General features: G+C 41.3%; 1 protein-coding gene across 1 annotated transcript in view; it reads left to right on the forward strand.

Moving 5' to 3' along the window:
• Nucleotides 1–16,861, forward strand: part of RNF144B (ring finger protein 144B) — a 49,848-nt gene that overhangs the window by 9,747 nt on the left and 23,240 nt on the right. Inside the window, exon 2 of the mRNA XM_074897905.1 lies at nucleotides 7,139–7,327. Within this exon, the coding sequence (XP_074754006.1) occupies nucleotides 7,163–7,327 (165 nt within the window). The 5' untranslated portion in view covers nucleotides 7,139–7,162. The remainder of the gene's footprint in view (nucleotides 1–7,138; nucleotides 7,328–16,861) is intronic.

Genomic DNA, 16,861 nt, shown 5'->3' on the forward strand with positions numbered 1-16,861 from the left:
CCAATGAAAACAAGTGAGAGAAATTGTCTTTGTGTTCTCATGTACCAGACAACATGTTTACTTAGGCTGCTTGTTCTTTAAACAAGTTTTCTTAAAACAAAAATTCTACAGTGCAGAAAACTGTCATGAAATATTATACATCTGACTTTTCTTAAGCCCTGCTCAAGGAGAACAGATATTGAAATACCTCTATTCTCTCTAATACTTTGGCTGGGTAGCATGTTATGGTAATCCAGAAATGAGTTTTCCTTGTACATGCATGTAATCAAGTGCTTGCTGTATTAAAGCACGGATGTAATACAGTAATAATATATTTTAAATGTATTTAAAATTAGACCTTCTATTCACAGATCTAGTTGCTTTTTTTTTGGCATCACAATTTCAGAAAATCTACATACTTGTTTAACTTGTTAATAGTCTCATTGCAATAAAGCAAAATATTCAGGCTTTGGTACACAGCAGAATTTAAACATGATTAAATGTCCTTCTTGAAGATGAAGGCTTTCCTGAATTGGAACTTTAATCATATGTTTTAAAGCCTTGCTGAATCACTGCTTGATAAGTAATGCTGTATGGACTAGATAGGTAGCTCTCTGTAAGGCAGCGCATATCAAAAGAAGAAGAAATTAATGCATTGTGGTCAGTCTGTTAGACCACAGAAGTACTAGTGTGCTTGATTCAGATTATTTCTTTGTGCAGAGCTGTTTAGTTTAAAAAAGCTGCCTTAGAAGTGAATTTTAAATAACATTGTCTTGAGAGAGTTGGAACAGCTAAGGACTTGTAACCGAAACTGGTAATGATGGGGTTTTGCTGAAGTTGATAGAAATGTGAGTTTCTGACAGTTGTCTTCACATGTCCTAATTTCATAGCTCAGTTTATATCTTCTATGATCTGACCCCATTATCTTAATATCACTGTTATAATTTTTAAATCTTTCTATAATTCTTTTTTCTCCAAGGGCCTGATTTTTAGCATTGGTTTTGAACATGTATTTTTCAGGTAGTTTTCTTTTTTATTTTTTGAGGGGGGAACCTTAGTTGCAGGAAACAACAGAATCCTGAGCTGAGTGATGTCAAAACAGGTTTTTATATGGCATTGAAGTAATTTCGTAATGGGTGGAGTACTTTAAAAATCTCTAAGGCATGAGAAACAATTACAGTGCTTGCAAATGTTTCTTCAAGAAAGTTCAGTTAATACCTGGTACACTAAACAGGAGCTTAGCACAGGTGCTGTGGGTTCATTTTGATACTAAAACAAGTTTTGCAAAGTGGGGAAGTGCTGTGTTATGTGTCAAACCCACACATGACCTTAATGGTCCCACCATGTGTATGCAAGTCCATGCCTGGGTGCTGGTTTATGGCAAACCTGGGGAACGCCAGGGTAGAGGGGACTGTCAGGCTCACCCTGCCCCACAGGATGGGCACACACCAGCCCACTGGGAAAAACCCATAAAAGACCCTTTTTGTTTCATGAATGTTTCCCGGAACAACGTGTCTCATGTTTGTATATTTCTTGATTTCCTTTAAACTCCGAACTGAGCTAAAAGCTTAGAGCTCTACTAACTTAATCAGAATTGTTTGTAAACACAAGACTTGAAGTAGCTTCTCAAAGAACTCTGTTGGATGCAGCATGTGAAAAATGAAAGGATGACATGGTGCTGAATATAATCCATTCACTCTCCTTCAGCTAGAGTGCAGAGGCTTTCATGATTTTATGTGATGTTTCTAAGGAGTGAAAGTCACATTCAGGCACATTTTTTTAACTGAGTACATTGACTTGATTGCAGGCACACAGACAATATCCTTCTGATGTTGCAACTCAGCAGACAGCCTGGCTTGTTTGCTCTATCACATATACAGAGTAACTGTTGTTCTTTGAGCCTGGTAATCTTGGTTTGAGGCAGCTGGGCAGACTCAAATGAACCTTTGTGTGATTGTAAAAAGGATGTTACCTTACAGTGCATGCTCACAGGGAAAGTTTCAGCCCTGGGTTGCATCAATTTTTAACACCTTTATGGAGCTGTGGTGGCTTGACCTTGGCTGGCTGGCTGCCAGACACCCACCCAACTGCTCTCTCACTTCCACTTCAGGGAGTTAATAGTTTCCACTTCAGGACACTATTATCAAGATTTGCAACAGGTCTAGAAGCAGGCACAGCAGATACTTGCTGTTAGGAAGTCGTTTTCAAAGCCAGACACCAGACACTGTGGTGTTACGAGGCTCTGAAGGCAGACAAATTCTGTACACCTTCCTCTAGTGCTTTTGTTGTGTTTTTCATATTTTGCTTAAAATCTCCACTGCTTTTGTGTTAGTGTTTCTGCTTGTATTTATCCTTCCCACCCCCCAAGCCCTTTCTTTCTGCTTTGAGCACGCTCTGTTTTCTCGCTTGTGGATAGTGTTGAGACATTTCAGTGCTACGTGAAAGCACAAAGCTTTGTCACCTCCCAGAGACAAAGCAAAACTGTTTGCAAGCAGATAAATGAAATGGAAATGTTGACAGGTCTGTGCGCTCAACAAACTGTGTTCCTGGCAACTGTGCAGTTTACACCCTGCTAGGACTGACCCCATATAGCTCTCTTGCATTCATTCAGACATTCTGGTCATGCCTTATTTTATGGCATCAACACCGTTAGTGTCAGAATCAGGGAAGGATGAGTCTTCCCAACAGTTCTTCCTTATAAGCTGGGCAGCATACAATTTGAGGAAATACATCCTGTTTCCTGGAATTTCCATGCAATGTAAAAAGAGTATGATCTCTGTGTGTGTGTGTAGGTGGCTGATAGAAGTATGTAAAAACACTTGGATCTTCACAGTTCATGAGTGTTCATGCACGCTGGGGTCACTTTGATCCTTCCTTGCCACTGATTTATGCGGGTGCAGAATTTAATTTAGTATGTTCCTCTGGGTCAGTGTCCCTGAGATGTCTTTATCCTTATCCCACAGCATCTCACGGAGTCTTTGTTGCTGTTTAATGGAGGTTTTTGTGAGGAGTTATGTTCTGTATTTTGGTTTCAGTGATACATTTCTTGCTTTATTTAGGATTCTATCCTAAATGGGTCATCTGTGTTTGTGAGCATAAAGGGGAAGACCTTATTGCTTAGAAATTAGTTTTATTTATATGAGGGTCTGCCTTTTCAGGGACTTCCAATTTTTTATTTCAGGTCACTTTTATCAATAAAACCAAGTATGAAATAATCATTTGCTCTTTGTCCCCAACTCATTCTTCAGTGATTCCCTCTTCCCCTGCATGACACATACATCCTAGTTTTGTTTTCAACCTAAACTGTTGACAACTCACTTATAATTACCATAGGAATTTTAAGCCACTGTAAAGAGAGCTAATAGATATATAATTAACTAATGACAGTCTGTGGGACTAAGCCTATCAAAGTGAAAGCCATAAAAATTTAGAGCAACTGAGGTGGTACTTCATGGCTTCTCTGCAGTGTATGGAAGTCAGTTCTGACAGGGTAGTAAATCTGGGGAGATGTTTTGAGAGTTTGGGAGAGGACAGTGTATCTTAAAACATTGGGAAAGAATAGGAGAAGGCGTAGAGGGTGAGAGCAGGAGGAAGACATGCATCTTTCTCTCCCCATTGTTTACATCATCTGATCTGATCATGGGAATGAACCTCCCCCACCAGCCTGATTTTTCTTCGGAGCCCAGTTGCCACTGGCTACCCTTTTCCATAACCATTAACTCTTCTCCTTGCATGCTTCTCTTGGCAGCAGTAGCAGAAGTCACAATTCTGGTGAGCAAAAGCAGATACCAGCTGGTTGGGTTGCTTTGGGAAAAGGAGCAGGCCGTGTAGGCCATGCATCTGTTCTCTCTTTGGTGGTCAGGTTTTCAGGTACTAACAGGATGGCTTTGCCTGTGTCAGCCTGACCTGGAGGACCACTTATGGACAAGCCTGCCCCTTAGGAAGCAGGAGGGAGTGCTGCTGCTGGTAGCCATGGTGCCTCTTCCAGGGGCTGTGAAGGCAGGCCACACAGCTGTCTCTGTGGCTCTGATCCTGTTCACTTCGTTTGCTGAAACCTGTTGAGGTTAATGAGGCTGTGGTGAGACGAGGCAGCATGGACTGTGTGTGGGCCAGATCCTTTGGTCTGCCAGGTTTGCTTGATGTCTGCTGGAGATTTCCACAGGGTGCCCTGCTTGTTTTGGGGAGAACCTCAGCCCTGTTCTGGCAACCTGGTGTAAGGGAAGGAGGAGCTCAGGGGGAGACAAGGAGCAAAACTGAATTTAACCTACAAAGAGTCTTCAGGGACAAGGGTGCCTGTGATACCATATCGAGTCCTCACAGCCATCACACTGTGGCATCTGTCCACTAGTAGGGCAGAATGGTGCATCAGGAGCCTGCTCTTCACTGGCACAAACTCTTGCCATCACACCGAGAGCCAGATTTAGGCCATCTAAAATTAGTCCCTAGCCCTAAGCCTCAGTCATACACCTGAATCTTTCTGCTGCTGTTTTAATAAAAGCATGCAGGGTTATAACCCTTTTGGTTATAAAAAGAACACTGACTTTGGAAACACCTGTGTCCATTTTATATCCATTCCCCCATCCTGAAATATTCTTACCTGTTCTTTTGTACATCCCTCCTCTTAACATTGCTACCTTTTACTGTGTAAATGAAGAAGTGTCAGATCTGTGCAGTGTGGGGGTGAGTAGCTTACCTGTACAGATGTTGAAAAGCATACCTGAGTAAATGTGCTACAGTCCTCCTAAACACTGAGATAACATCTAGCATGTAGTTTTAAATAACAGGTAGTTCTTGATCTGCCCTAGCATTTCCAGTGACTCACTGTTCCCCCCTCCCCATTGCTGTAATTACAGAAGAGTATTGCAGTCCCTGACTCAGAGGGAGGCTTCCTTCCAGGGCTTCTGGCCATGCTGGAGCTCCAGCTCTGTAGCCGTATGGAGCAAATTCTGGGGGCATCATGGTAGCAGGTGGGGACTGCGCCAAGAATAATGTGGGCACAACATATGTTTTGAACTAGTGATAGCAAGCCATTAAAGAGAGAGTTTGCTTTGGATTTGTGGCCAGGAATTTTGTTGCCAGAATCTTGGCTATGACTCTTGTGTATCTAAAACAGGGTGCTTACAGGAAAGACTTCCCAAAGGACGCATCTGACAGCTTCCCTGTCAGGCTAGGCTAGGAAACTCCAAAGTGTAAAAATTAAAAGAGGTAAGTGTGCTTCCACCCAGATTTGTTGCGGTTTCATGCTTTTGAAGAGAAAGTGTCTTCCTGCAAACTCATGGGAACACAGGGCAGGAGGCTCACAGAGCAGGCCTGGGGGATGGGGCTCGGCTGTGGTGAGGTTGTGAGGTGGGAGCTGTGGGGTGAGGTTTTACATACGCTGACCCCTTGAGCTCCTGAGCACCATCACTTTTTCCTCTGGGGAGGAACTCAGCAAGTGCTGCAAGCCAGCACATCGCGTGTGCACTGACCGGCTGCAGCCAGCCTGGCCACGCTAGGAGCCACAGAACGGCAGCAGTGACGTGCTGCCAAATGTGACCTGACAGCCCTGCCAGGAGGACACTCAGGACTGTGGGGGAGGCAAGCAAAAGTGGACCAAAGAGCTCAAGTCTCCTATTTGCCTCATGAGATGCCAGATCTGACAGGCAGAGGCACCGGTCTTGATCCTCCATTGTTTTCATGTTCATGCAGCCTCCATTCGTGATGCAGCTTTTTAGATTCGGTAGAGCTGCGCTCTTACTTGGCGCTGGTGGAAGCAGCTGTGTGTAGCCAGCCACCAGGCCTCTGCTTGTAAAAAACTGTATGTGAAGGCCTTCTTGCGATCAGTTAAGTATATACAGAAGCAGATTTGCGGAAACAGAGCCAAGTTTCTTGGAGATGGGGATAGATTTTTGTGTGCCTTAAACACTGCACCAAACACCACTGTCTGTTTTGAGGTAAATCTGCAAATTTGCTTTCTGCTGTTTTAGCTTAAGCACAAGGATATTCTCTTTAATTTCTCTTTCAGGGTTACTGTGAAAGAATGAGGGTCCCGAAATTTTTTATGGTTATGGTGCAGTGTTTACATTACATGGGAGCATGATATTTCCGTTTGTTGCTTCTCAAAGGATAGAAATTTCTTCCCCAGTCACTGCTGTGACATAATGTGTGGTGGAAATGTGGCTATTCAGAGTGCTAGTGTGCTTAGTTCATGGTTCACAAACCTCAGTAAGATGCCCAAGAGCCCTGTGAAATAGGTAGAATAGCTGGATGCAGGTGAGTGTGATAGAAAAAAGCTACAGACTTGAGCAGGCAGCTCTCTGGCATAATCAAGGGAATGCAGAAAAAAAGACTGCACATGGAATACGCTTACTTGGTTGGATTTAAGGTCCAACCCCGTATGAAGTAGGACATGCAATATGAAACCCTTTCCTAGGTTTAGAAGCCTCTGCAACTCCTTTTGCCATGGACTGCTAGCTCATTATCTCAGTGACAACTCATGAAGAAGGTTGAGTTCATGGTACCACCACTTACATTACAGGCTAGGCTAAATGTTTGAAGTGCTTGCCTAGGAAGTGGGAATCTTTACTTGCTATTACCTTGCACTGCCCAGGAGAGCTCCCGAGCCACCAGCCAGAATGGAAGGTGGGAATAGAGACACCCACTAAAATGGTGTGAGTGCTGTGAAGGATCTGTAGGGATGGGAGGTGTATGACTCTGAAACTCATTTGAGAGGGCACAGTGATACATGTATGTACATATGAACACAGTTTACTTTTTAAATAAAGAATTTGTTGCCCCAAGTCAGATTCCTGCTCTTAGAACTTTGGTGAGGGCTCTGACCACTATACACTTACATGTGACATAGGTAATGTCTCATCTGTGTGAGTTTTGTTTTTTTTTTTCTTAATATAATGATAAGCAGCCTGACAGGTTCTTTCTGCCAGCAAGGTGAGTGATCTCTGAGAACCCAATCCTGTTCAGGCCTTTTGGGGAGCTGGGCTCTCAGGCACCTTCTTTGTAAGTTTTCAATGGCCCGAAGAGTGAGACTGGCACGAAAATGACAAAGTAGTGCATTTGGGTGTGCAGGTGTTTTTATAGATCTGAGTTGTAAATTTTCAGGTTCAATGAGAAGTGATTACATGGCTTGTGAGATGTTTCAGCTGTTGATTTCCCTTTTCAGGCCAAGTGGACCATTAATGAGTGAATGGGCTCTGCTGAGAAGGCTTGTCCTCACACCATGACAGCTGATGAGTCAGAAGCTGGAGAGTTAGCTCTGGAGCCCTTGCTCACCTGCAAGCTATGTCTCTGTGAATATTCCCTGGATAAGATGACCACTCTTCAGGAATGCAGCTGCATCTTTTGTACATCGGTAAGATCTAGCAGCGTCTTTATGTCACAGGAACAGGGTAATGGGAGATAGACAGAACTGTGAGATGGAACTGCTCGTCCCATAAAAGAAGCATTTGTTATCCATGCTGATAGAAGATGCTTTCCTAGAGAGCATTCGGTGTTAGTCTGTCTTGCCTTATTTAAAAGATTTCTCTGTCATTCTGCTTTTGATAATTCATAACTCTAACAGACAAATAATAATAAATCTCAGTAGAAAATGGGAAAAAAGATGCATTTTAAGACTGTCAGAGAACATATACCATTTATATGCAATCTCTGTATTTTTTTTTTTGAAGTAAATCGTGAAACATCATAGGATAACTTTGAGATTTTGTTTCCCCTTTATTATTTTCTGAGTACTCAGAGGCCTGTTAAGTCTCGTATATAATTTTTAAGGACAATCAGAAAACCTAAACAAAATTTAACCTTGACCTATTGAACCTTTGCATCTGCAGTCAGTGCTGCACAGAAGTTGCCCAGGCATTGCCTGTAGTTATCAGTGAGGACTTTCTGTCCCACAAATTCAGATCATATAAAGCTGGTGGAAATTATAAAGGTGAAGGTTGAGTGAGCTGATAGAAGCCCTACAGATATTAGTATTCTTCTGGTCTCTTTGTCAGCATGGGATATGGACCAAATTTCTCTGGCAATGTGACTTCGATGTACCTGACTAACAGATTTTGGAAACAGGTCAGAAGCCACCGGAGGGATGTTGGGTTTTTTTAACTCCAGAATAAATTTACTTAGTTTTACTTTTTAATAGCAAATTGTGGATAAGCATTAAGCAAGTACATTTAAGTTTTGCCCTTGATTGTTTGAACTCATGAAAGAAATCTGGTATTTGTGAAGCCAGCCTGAGTGAGAGTATCTTCATTTACTCTGAATTCAGGGTAGCTTAAATGGGATAAGAACCTAGCTGTGTGTTTCAAGAAACTAAGATAGATTAATATGCATTTTCAGCCTGAAGTTCATGAAGTTTGTTTTCAATATCAACTTCCACAAAACATTTCTGTATTTTAGTTTGTAACAAAATTTTTTAGGGAACATACCTAACAGGGAGGTATGAAGATACTGCTTTAAATTAAAAAAAAAATGTAGACGTTGATAGCTTTACAGTGGTCCCACTCTTGTCCAAGAATTCAGTGACTCTGATTATCATTAATGGCACATTAACCTCAGTGTTAGTTGGGCAGAGTAACCTTTTTGCCCCTGGGGAAGGGAGAACTGCTGAGGACTGTGCCTGGGGAGCTGGGCTTTCCGCTCCTCCAGGACACTGGCTAAAGGGAGAAGTCAGTGATGGCTGAGGATACTGCTGTCCCCACCTGTCCCCTGTTGGTGCCACAGCTGCCACTCCATATGTACACCCCTTACCTGGCCAGTAGCAGGAGGAGCATCCGCTTGGAGCTTGGCTCTCCAGTGCTGTGACAGCAAAATGGAAAGGACAGTCACAGTTGCTTGGCATCTGTGCAAACTTCGCTGACTTTGTTTAAACCAAGAGCCAGTCATGAGCAAGTGCTGAATGCAGCTGGGAGAAGCCTTTAGACATGCTTTATTTATTTCCGTGGGCGTAATATGTCTCAAGTGTACTTATGCTCCATGTCTACCCTTTGTCTGGCTGTTGTTGCCTCTGTCTGAACATCCTTCTGATGGATGTGTCTGAGTTGATGAGACATGTAGATTTTGCATTCTATAACAGAGGGGACTCTGGAAACTTTTAACCTGCCCATATGAGTTTCTGTCTTGAATCCAGAGCAGTTTCTGTGAGGCTGTATGAGTTGCAACTTTGGGCAGCCTCCAAAGAGCAGTGTCAGAAGCACCTTGCCACAGAGTGCCTCGGTACCAGGGCTTGCATGGGGGATTGCTTGGGGCACAGCCTGCAGTAGCTGCGCTGGCATGCAATGCCCTAAATTTCTTCCCACCCATGCTAGGGCTTCTAGATACCTTCACACTACCTTTAAGACAGATATTGGAGTAAGAATGTCAATTGTGAGCTATGGGATTGAGCCCCTATCAGTTTTTCAGCTAGCAATGCTTTCAGCTTGTATAGCTTATTCTAATTTTCTATCACTAAGGTTAATTATACAGATCAAAGAGTAGTATTAGATTTGAAATAGAAAAGGTCTTCATGTGGACATAACAGGTGCTGCTCTACTAAGGTGAAACTGTTAGTTTTGTTCATTTTTTTTTCTGTTACACGTGAGGTGGTTTTTTTTGTTAACTGTAACGATGATTCTGCATCTGTGATTGTTTTTCACTATAGCATTTTTGCCTGTGGAAGTAATTGGAAATTGTTGCTATTTAGGCATCTGTGGAGGCGAGCTTATATCTCCTTTTTACTTGTAGCCTGTAAAACCAAGGAATTTAAATGAGTTAGAATTGTATACAGTTATTTTTTCACCTTAGAAACTCTTGTAATAAACATTATACCTCCTAAAAGCTGTATTCTAGCCAAAGAAAGTAAACTGTGTTTAAGGAGGTGTATGTTTGCATTTTGGTGTAATGTTGCTAGTAAGACAGGAGTTTTTCAAATAGCTACAAACATTTTTACTCTATTCAGAGAATAAGAAGCAGAAAAAGCAGACAGCTTGCAGAACACACTTGCCATATTACTTGGTAGCCCGGTCAGGTCTGAAGAGGCATTAGCCTTGTATTTCTCAACATTTGTTGCAGTTGATGTAAGACTCCAGTGAAATGGGGGATAAGCACATATTTATACATCCCAAGAATTTGGCAACAGCTATAGTGTACCTGATGGCTTGGTTTCATTGTGTTTGGACTGTATTAGTTTCGAATGAAACGCTGATCTCTGAAGAGGGTTGGGCAGAGATGTGAGGTATATTTTACCTGCAAAAGTTTTAGAGGACTGCACTTTATATTTTTCAGGTCATTTCCTATACCTATAAAACCTTGGCAGAGTGCCATGCTGTGGTGCACGCTCTTACATATATATATTCAGAAATACATGTATTGCTTAAGCTGCACAGTTTAATGCTACTTGCCCCATTCCCTAAAGGGAAGGGGATCTCATCTGTACCTGATACTGCTTAACTCATTTTTTATCTTGCCAGTGATTCTTCTTGTATATTTGGTGGGATGTCCTTCCTATCTGCAGTTCCTTGTGCTTTTCTTGTTGCCTTGCAACTTTTTCTTCCCTGGGTGCATCCATGTGCAACTACAGAGGTTTTTGCCCCTGTGGTTGTCACATCACTCACATAAAATAATTATAACACTGTATGTGGCTACAGCATTACAGTGTTACAAAATACAGTATTTCAGTGCACTTATATCTGGGTCCAAAGCAAGTATTAATTACATCCTGATTTATACACTTACAAAATTATATTTTGAATATTACACTTATTTCTAGTCAATTGTCCTACATGTTTGTGTCCTTTGCTCTTCTTCTTCCTCCATCAGATAGCTCCAGTGGTGCCTCACTCAGGCTAGAGTGCTCTGATGGGGTATTGCCAGAAATGGACGGGCTGACCTCCTTGATTTGCCTTTGGAGGGGGCACTGGGTGTTGCCCAGGATTTGTCTCTCATTAGACTGGCTGGAAAGTATACATCTTGGAGAGTCCCAAGTTTTCAAAACTGGGCTGAAACTGAGAAAACAGCTGGGAGAAACAAATGGTGTGATTGCACGCACCTCGCTGTCTCTTACTAGAAGTGCCCTGGTAGCTGGCACAGCATGAGTTACCCTTTGGAATCAGTAGTGAGGAGTGCAGGACTAGCAGTAATACTGGAAATACTAAGGGCCCTATGGAAGACTTGGTGTGAGTCTGGTAGCCTCTAAGCAGTCATGGAGGCGAGGTTTTACCAGGTGTGGTAAGATTGCCCTGGTGGCAGTGATGACAGAAGGGAGCCAGTGGAGTGCTGTTATGGGAAGTGTGCTTTTGGGGCTCAGTAAAAAAGCCGGTGTCAGCTTCTTCCCCATGTGCCACTTCTGTTTGGTTTTATCTTTCCTCATTTTCCCTCTCCTCCTAAGCATTTCAGAGTCCTGATGAGAATCAGGTGAGCAATAAATGGCACTGCTGCTATTTATGTCAAGCAGCAGCTTATATCCATCTTGTGTGTCAAGATGCCTAAGACAACATGTAACAAACTCTGAAAACAGAAGATACTTTCTTTTTCCCTCTGTGCTGTCAGCACATGTTTATACAGAATTAGAATGATTCACCCTTCTCTTTTTCCAAGCACATTCTTTGTTGGGTCTTGTACTTTGGAGAAGTGTGTGAAGTAACTGAGTTACAAAATGTGCAAAACAAATACCATGATCCACCTGTTTGTTATTTTGGCGCACACAGTGCGGTCTAAATGAGATTAAGCTTCATGTAACCTTTAAAGGAGAAGTCAAGTGTGAAATGCTGACTAGAAGCACACGTAGCTTCTGTTCTCTCTTGTCTGTTCTACAAGTAGGTGATCCAAAGGCATTTGGGAGAACAGAATTCTTGCGCTGTAGCTGTCTGTGACAGCAAGGCCAGGGCTAGACATGGGCAAAAAAGGCTCTTTTGCTGCTGTTGGCAGCACAGTGCTCTGGGCAGCTGCCTGCCTGGTGAGTCAGGGCCTTGGGAGGCTGCAGCCCCTGAGAGAGGGGCTTGCATGCTACTGCCAGCTACTTCTTCTAGAGGGTGAGGGGAAACCCTTCCAGAAATAGGAGTTTCTCTGGTACACTTCACCAACCAGACACTCAAAGGCTCCTCTGCTTTCCTTAATCTTTTGAAGAGCAGCTGTGCCTTGCCCTGCTCCTTCAGGTGACAAAATTACATTCTTGGTGCCGTGAAGCCTCATATCCCTTGTGCAGGGAAGCGCTGGAGAACTGGGGACAAACTGATGTGAAGGGTCAGCATCATCACCAAAAAGCATGGGCAGAAAAGCCTGAGAGCAGAGGAGAACAAGTAGATCAAGGGCAAGGAGAAGGCAGATGACAAAGAGTGTGGGATGCCTGCTAAAAGGAGTCAATGTACATGATGAATATTCCAGTGAAAGACTACTTAGTAAAATTTATGAGTAAGAGAAAATTTGGATTTGCTTTCATCTAGCCAGTACTGGATTTCAGTATGTCTTCCATTTCTTTGTGCTAATTTTCAAGAAGGGGTTTGGTCCCCTTTTCTTCTTCCTCTTTCCCCCATCCTAGGTGACACCTGCATGTACTCACGGCTGCACCAGAACACTACCTTCTCCTCTTCCTAAATAGACCTTGTTGTGCATTGCCCCACTTACTTTATATAAAGATCACCTCAGGTTGTTTTCTGCTTCCATCATAGGTAGTAAGCTGTCAAGTTTTGACATTTTGGATTCTTATTCCCAGATCGACATTTGAAATCTTTCAGAATAGCTTTGTTTTAAAATTATAAAAAAGAAAATTCCCACACCTGCTAATATTGGCACTGAACACGTAGCACTTTTATAGTATTTAGATGGTTTAAGAACTTCTTGCATGCATATCTGTGCAGAGTCAGACCAAAGGCAGAGTTAGTAGGGGTACCAAAAGAGCACAAATGTACCCATTGCATTTTGATGCATGCTACTATTCAGGAACAGGAGCTACATGTTTCTAAAGTCAATAGACATGCCAGCATCTGGATGGTGGCCAAGGGAAGACAGGTGAGGAAGAGGGAACTAACATGTTTAATGACAGCATCACATCTGTGAAGGTGGTGTTATCTCCATTTAACAAATGAAGAAACAGATGTGAAGGAAGTTATCAATGCCTCAGAGTGCCACAGTAACTGAGCCAGCCTGTGACATAAGCCTCGAGGTCATGTCTGTTTTGTAGCTGTTGGTAAGGCCAGGTTTGGCCTGACACAGATTTGTTTGCAAGAGAAGTGGTATGCACAGCTGGTTTGATTTTGGGAAGGGTGAGTTTCTCCAGTCCTGTTTTCTGGTCCTTTTCTGTTTGGTGGTACCACTTCATGGCAATAATTACCAGGAACCTATCCTGATTTTTATAAAAGACTGCCAGGATGTGGAAGGCCATGTGTAAATTGTTTTTAGACTGTGTATCTGAGCAGAATCTAGCACTGTTGGTGGTAGATCTTTTGAGACAAAGCTGATGACAATATATTTCTCAGAAATACTTGAAAGATCCCCTAAAAAATAGTCTTGTGGAGCAGCTGGAGGCCATTATATATTCTGGTCCATTGTCATGTTTGCTTGGTGTTTTCACTTGGTCATGACAAAATAAAATGTTTGTCAGTGATGTTACTCCTCCCCTCCTACTGAGCCATGAGATGACCATATGTAATTTGAGGCTCAAGGGGCATTTTTTCGCTTTCTTTCAAGAATCTTTCTCATTAGGCTGCTCTTAAGTGGCCTGATCCTCTATCCATTTGAAAGCAACTTCATTTATCACTGCATCTGGTCTTTAGCAGTTGAAATAGAGATTGGGCAACAAATGCATGTTTCATTGAACTTCTGATTTTCACTTTAAACCATGTCTATCATAGGTTTATTTCTAGCAAATTAATAAATGGCTGTTTCTGTGCTGTACTTTTAAAAAACTTTATTTAAATGGAAAAGCCTCACATTTTTTTCTGAGGGACATGCAGATGCCTCCAAGCTAATTGCCAATAGACTTGATTCATCTAACTTTAAGACCTGTGGAGAAATACTTGAGAGATTCCAGGAGTTCAGTCACCACACATTGAAAGTTACTGGCTCATTTTAGAGATTGAACATGCAGAAGTGCAGATGTCATGACAAGGATGAATATATTACTAAACGTTATGCAGATCTGTCATAAACACTACGAGTACTGTTTGGGGGGGGTGTATATTTATTTGAGTACACAACTGATTAAATGCTGAGTGGATCAGATGGTTAAATTTAGAGTTCTGACATGAACTGTCTCATCAAAGTCAATAATACTACATATTCCATTTAAAACTACATGACTACTACGTTGTCTTGGGTATGCACTGAAGAACAAGTAACATTTATAAATGACAAGAAAGAAATGAAAGTTATATCTTATTGAATAAAAAGTATACAAACACTTCCCAGAACTGAAACTAGAACTAAATGCCTATCTGTTAATTTGTTCTGAATCATACAACACTGTGGAATGCAGACTGAAAAGTTATCTTTTCTCTCCATATACTGTCTTTTTTTTTTTTCCCACCCTGCCCAAATTTTAAATTTGTAAAAAGGCTAATGCTAAAAAAAACCCCTAAAACAAAACCAGTACAGTTTTGAGGACAAATCTGGAAGAGAGATTTAACATTTTAAATCAGTGCTGTGGATTATAAAATGAAAACTTGATGTTTTCTTAATTTTTCTGAAATTGAAATTGTCTTCAAGTTATACGTTAGTAGGAAAGACCTCGTTTTGGCATGATGCCTTCAAGCATTTCTTGTATTTTCATATTTAATATAGACCATGCCCTAGTACTGGTTAAGAAATACTGTGGATCCATTTTTCTCCCTTTCCACAATTTAGTTAAAGACAGATACCAGTACTTGTCCCCTGTCAAATGCTGCACAGTGGCTAGCAGCAGTATTTGTAGCATTCAACAGGAAAACAGGCCAGTGCTTTGCATTTCTTTCTTCTTCCTAGCAATCCCTCCATGTTTCTTAATAAAACTACCTGTTCCATTTTGTCACATCACATATGTGGTTTCCTTTTATACTTTTGCATCCAAACGAATTGAGGCTACATTTAGGGAGCTAAAGAGCTTCATGCAGATGGAAGATGAACAAGGTAATAGAACATGTCAAGGTACTTGAAAAAGTAATATGTAGGAATGACAGATCTATCTTTTGTCTCTGGTACAGAGATTATCTGAAAATGGCTTTGAATAGAAACATAAGATTTCACAGTGAGAGGGATATAGTGCCTTTATCACGTCATTACCTAGCAACATAATACTGAAATTATACTTTGAACTCATTCTTATGTTAAAATGCAGAACTGTTATGGTCCCTTTGCAGATTAAATACATTGCCAAGCAGACTTTTTGGCTTGTTTTTTTTTTTTTGTTTTTTTTTTTTTCTTTTTGTCAGTACATTAAAAATCCCCTACTTACAATATACTTTGGAGGAAAAAAAAAAAAAAAAAAGAAGTTAGAGCAGCATGTAGGAGAAGTGTTAAAATGAAGAATCCATTAATAGCCTGGACAGAATTTTCTATTCCTGGGGCTTGCAGCTGACCATAGAAAACCCTTTCGAAGATTAGAGGAAGTGTTTATTACTGAAGAAGGAATTTTTTGTTATTAGTTTGTGCATTAGTTTGTTTGGGCTTTTCAGTGTTTTTTTTAAAGATTATTCCCTCATGTTACAACATACACTTTCAACAAAGCCTTAGCTCCAGGAGAGGAATATGTACTTGAGACATATGTAAATATTTGCCTAAATTGTAATCTTACAATCCTGCAAACTAAAAAAGAAATGCATATATGTTACATGATAAATTGATCCAGGTACTTTACAGGCTTTAACTTATTAGGTACTCATGAGTAGCATTTTGTGAAGTAGGTAAATGGATATTGACTTTATTTTATTAAATAGAGGAGGGTGATGGCCTGAAAGACAAAAACAATGTAAGAGGAAAAAAATTATTGCCCTAAAATGCTTAGACAGCAAATTATTTTAAAAAGGTGTCATTATACATTATGAATCTCGGGCAGAGAAAAAATTACTTGTAGTACTCTTTCCACTGAAGTTGACAATAGTCCATCAGGAGCAAAATGTTCTTGGCAAAACTAGATAAGCACCAAAACCTTCTGTTAGGTGTACTGAGTTTTAGTGGTGGAATTACATTATCACATTTGAATTGATCCTTCTTGCTTGACTGCATCAGCATTTTGTTATGTGTCCCAGAACACAGACATGGACATGGTATAGTTGCTCAGTAGGGAAAAACTGAGTAAACTGAACGTAACTGGTTAGGGTACACCTGCAGATATGGAAGTTTAAATTCTTTTTGTTGGTGTCTACCATTTATTTGAGGGATCAACCTAATAGAGCCAAACCTCCAATTTAATCTGCACTCAGCAGGATTCAAACCTCTTCAGCAGGACCTCAGTAGATTTTTAGTCTGTTGCCTCAACCATTCTGCCTTGGCCATGTGACACATTTGTGGAAACCTCGCTGTGCTGCTGGGAAGGTCACTGCTGATGATTTGCTCTAGCCATGGAGAGTAAGATGATGATATGGCTGTCACTGTAAGCCACAGGTCCTGTGGTGTGGCCTCTCCAGCCACTGACTGCTCTCTGTGCTTGTAAGTCACCGCACTGTGGGAAATTGGTGGGAGAGTGTAGTCCAAGGGTGTTGAGACCTGGTGATTTTTTGGGTGTCAAGATTAAGATCCTTTCAAGGAACTCTAATACCACAGAAGGCTGAGTATCATTCACTTTGTAGAGTAATTAAGCAGCCTGTGTAATGTGTGCAGTTTTCCTGAGATACTGCTGATTTTTGTAGACAAAATGTATGAAAATCTTACTATTTTATGTCTGTATAATGTATTCTCCATAGTGTGGGAGGACATACTGCTGAGAAGGTCAGTCATGGTTCATTAT

Source organism: Athene noctua, chromosome 2 (genome assembly GCF_965140245.1).
Source record: "Athene noctua chromosome 2, bAthNoc1.hap1.1, whole genome shotgun sequence".
NCBI classification, from domain to species: Eukaryota; Metazoa; Chordata; class Aves; order Strigiformes; family Strigidae; genus Athene; species Athene noctua.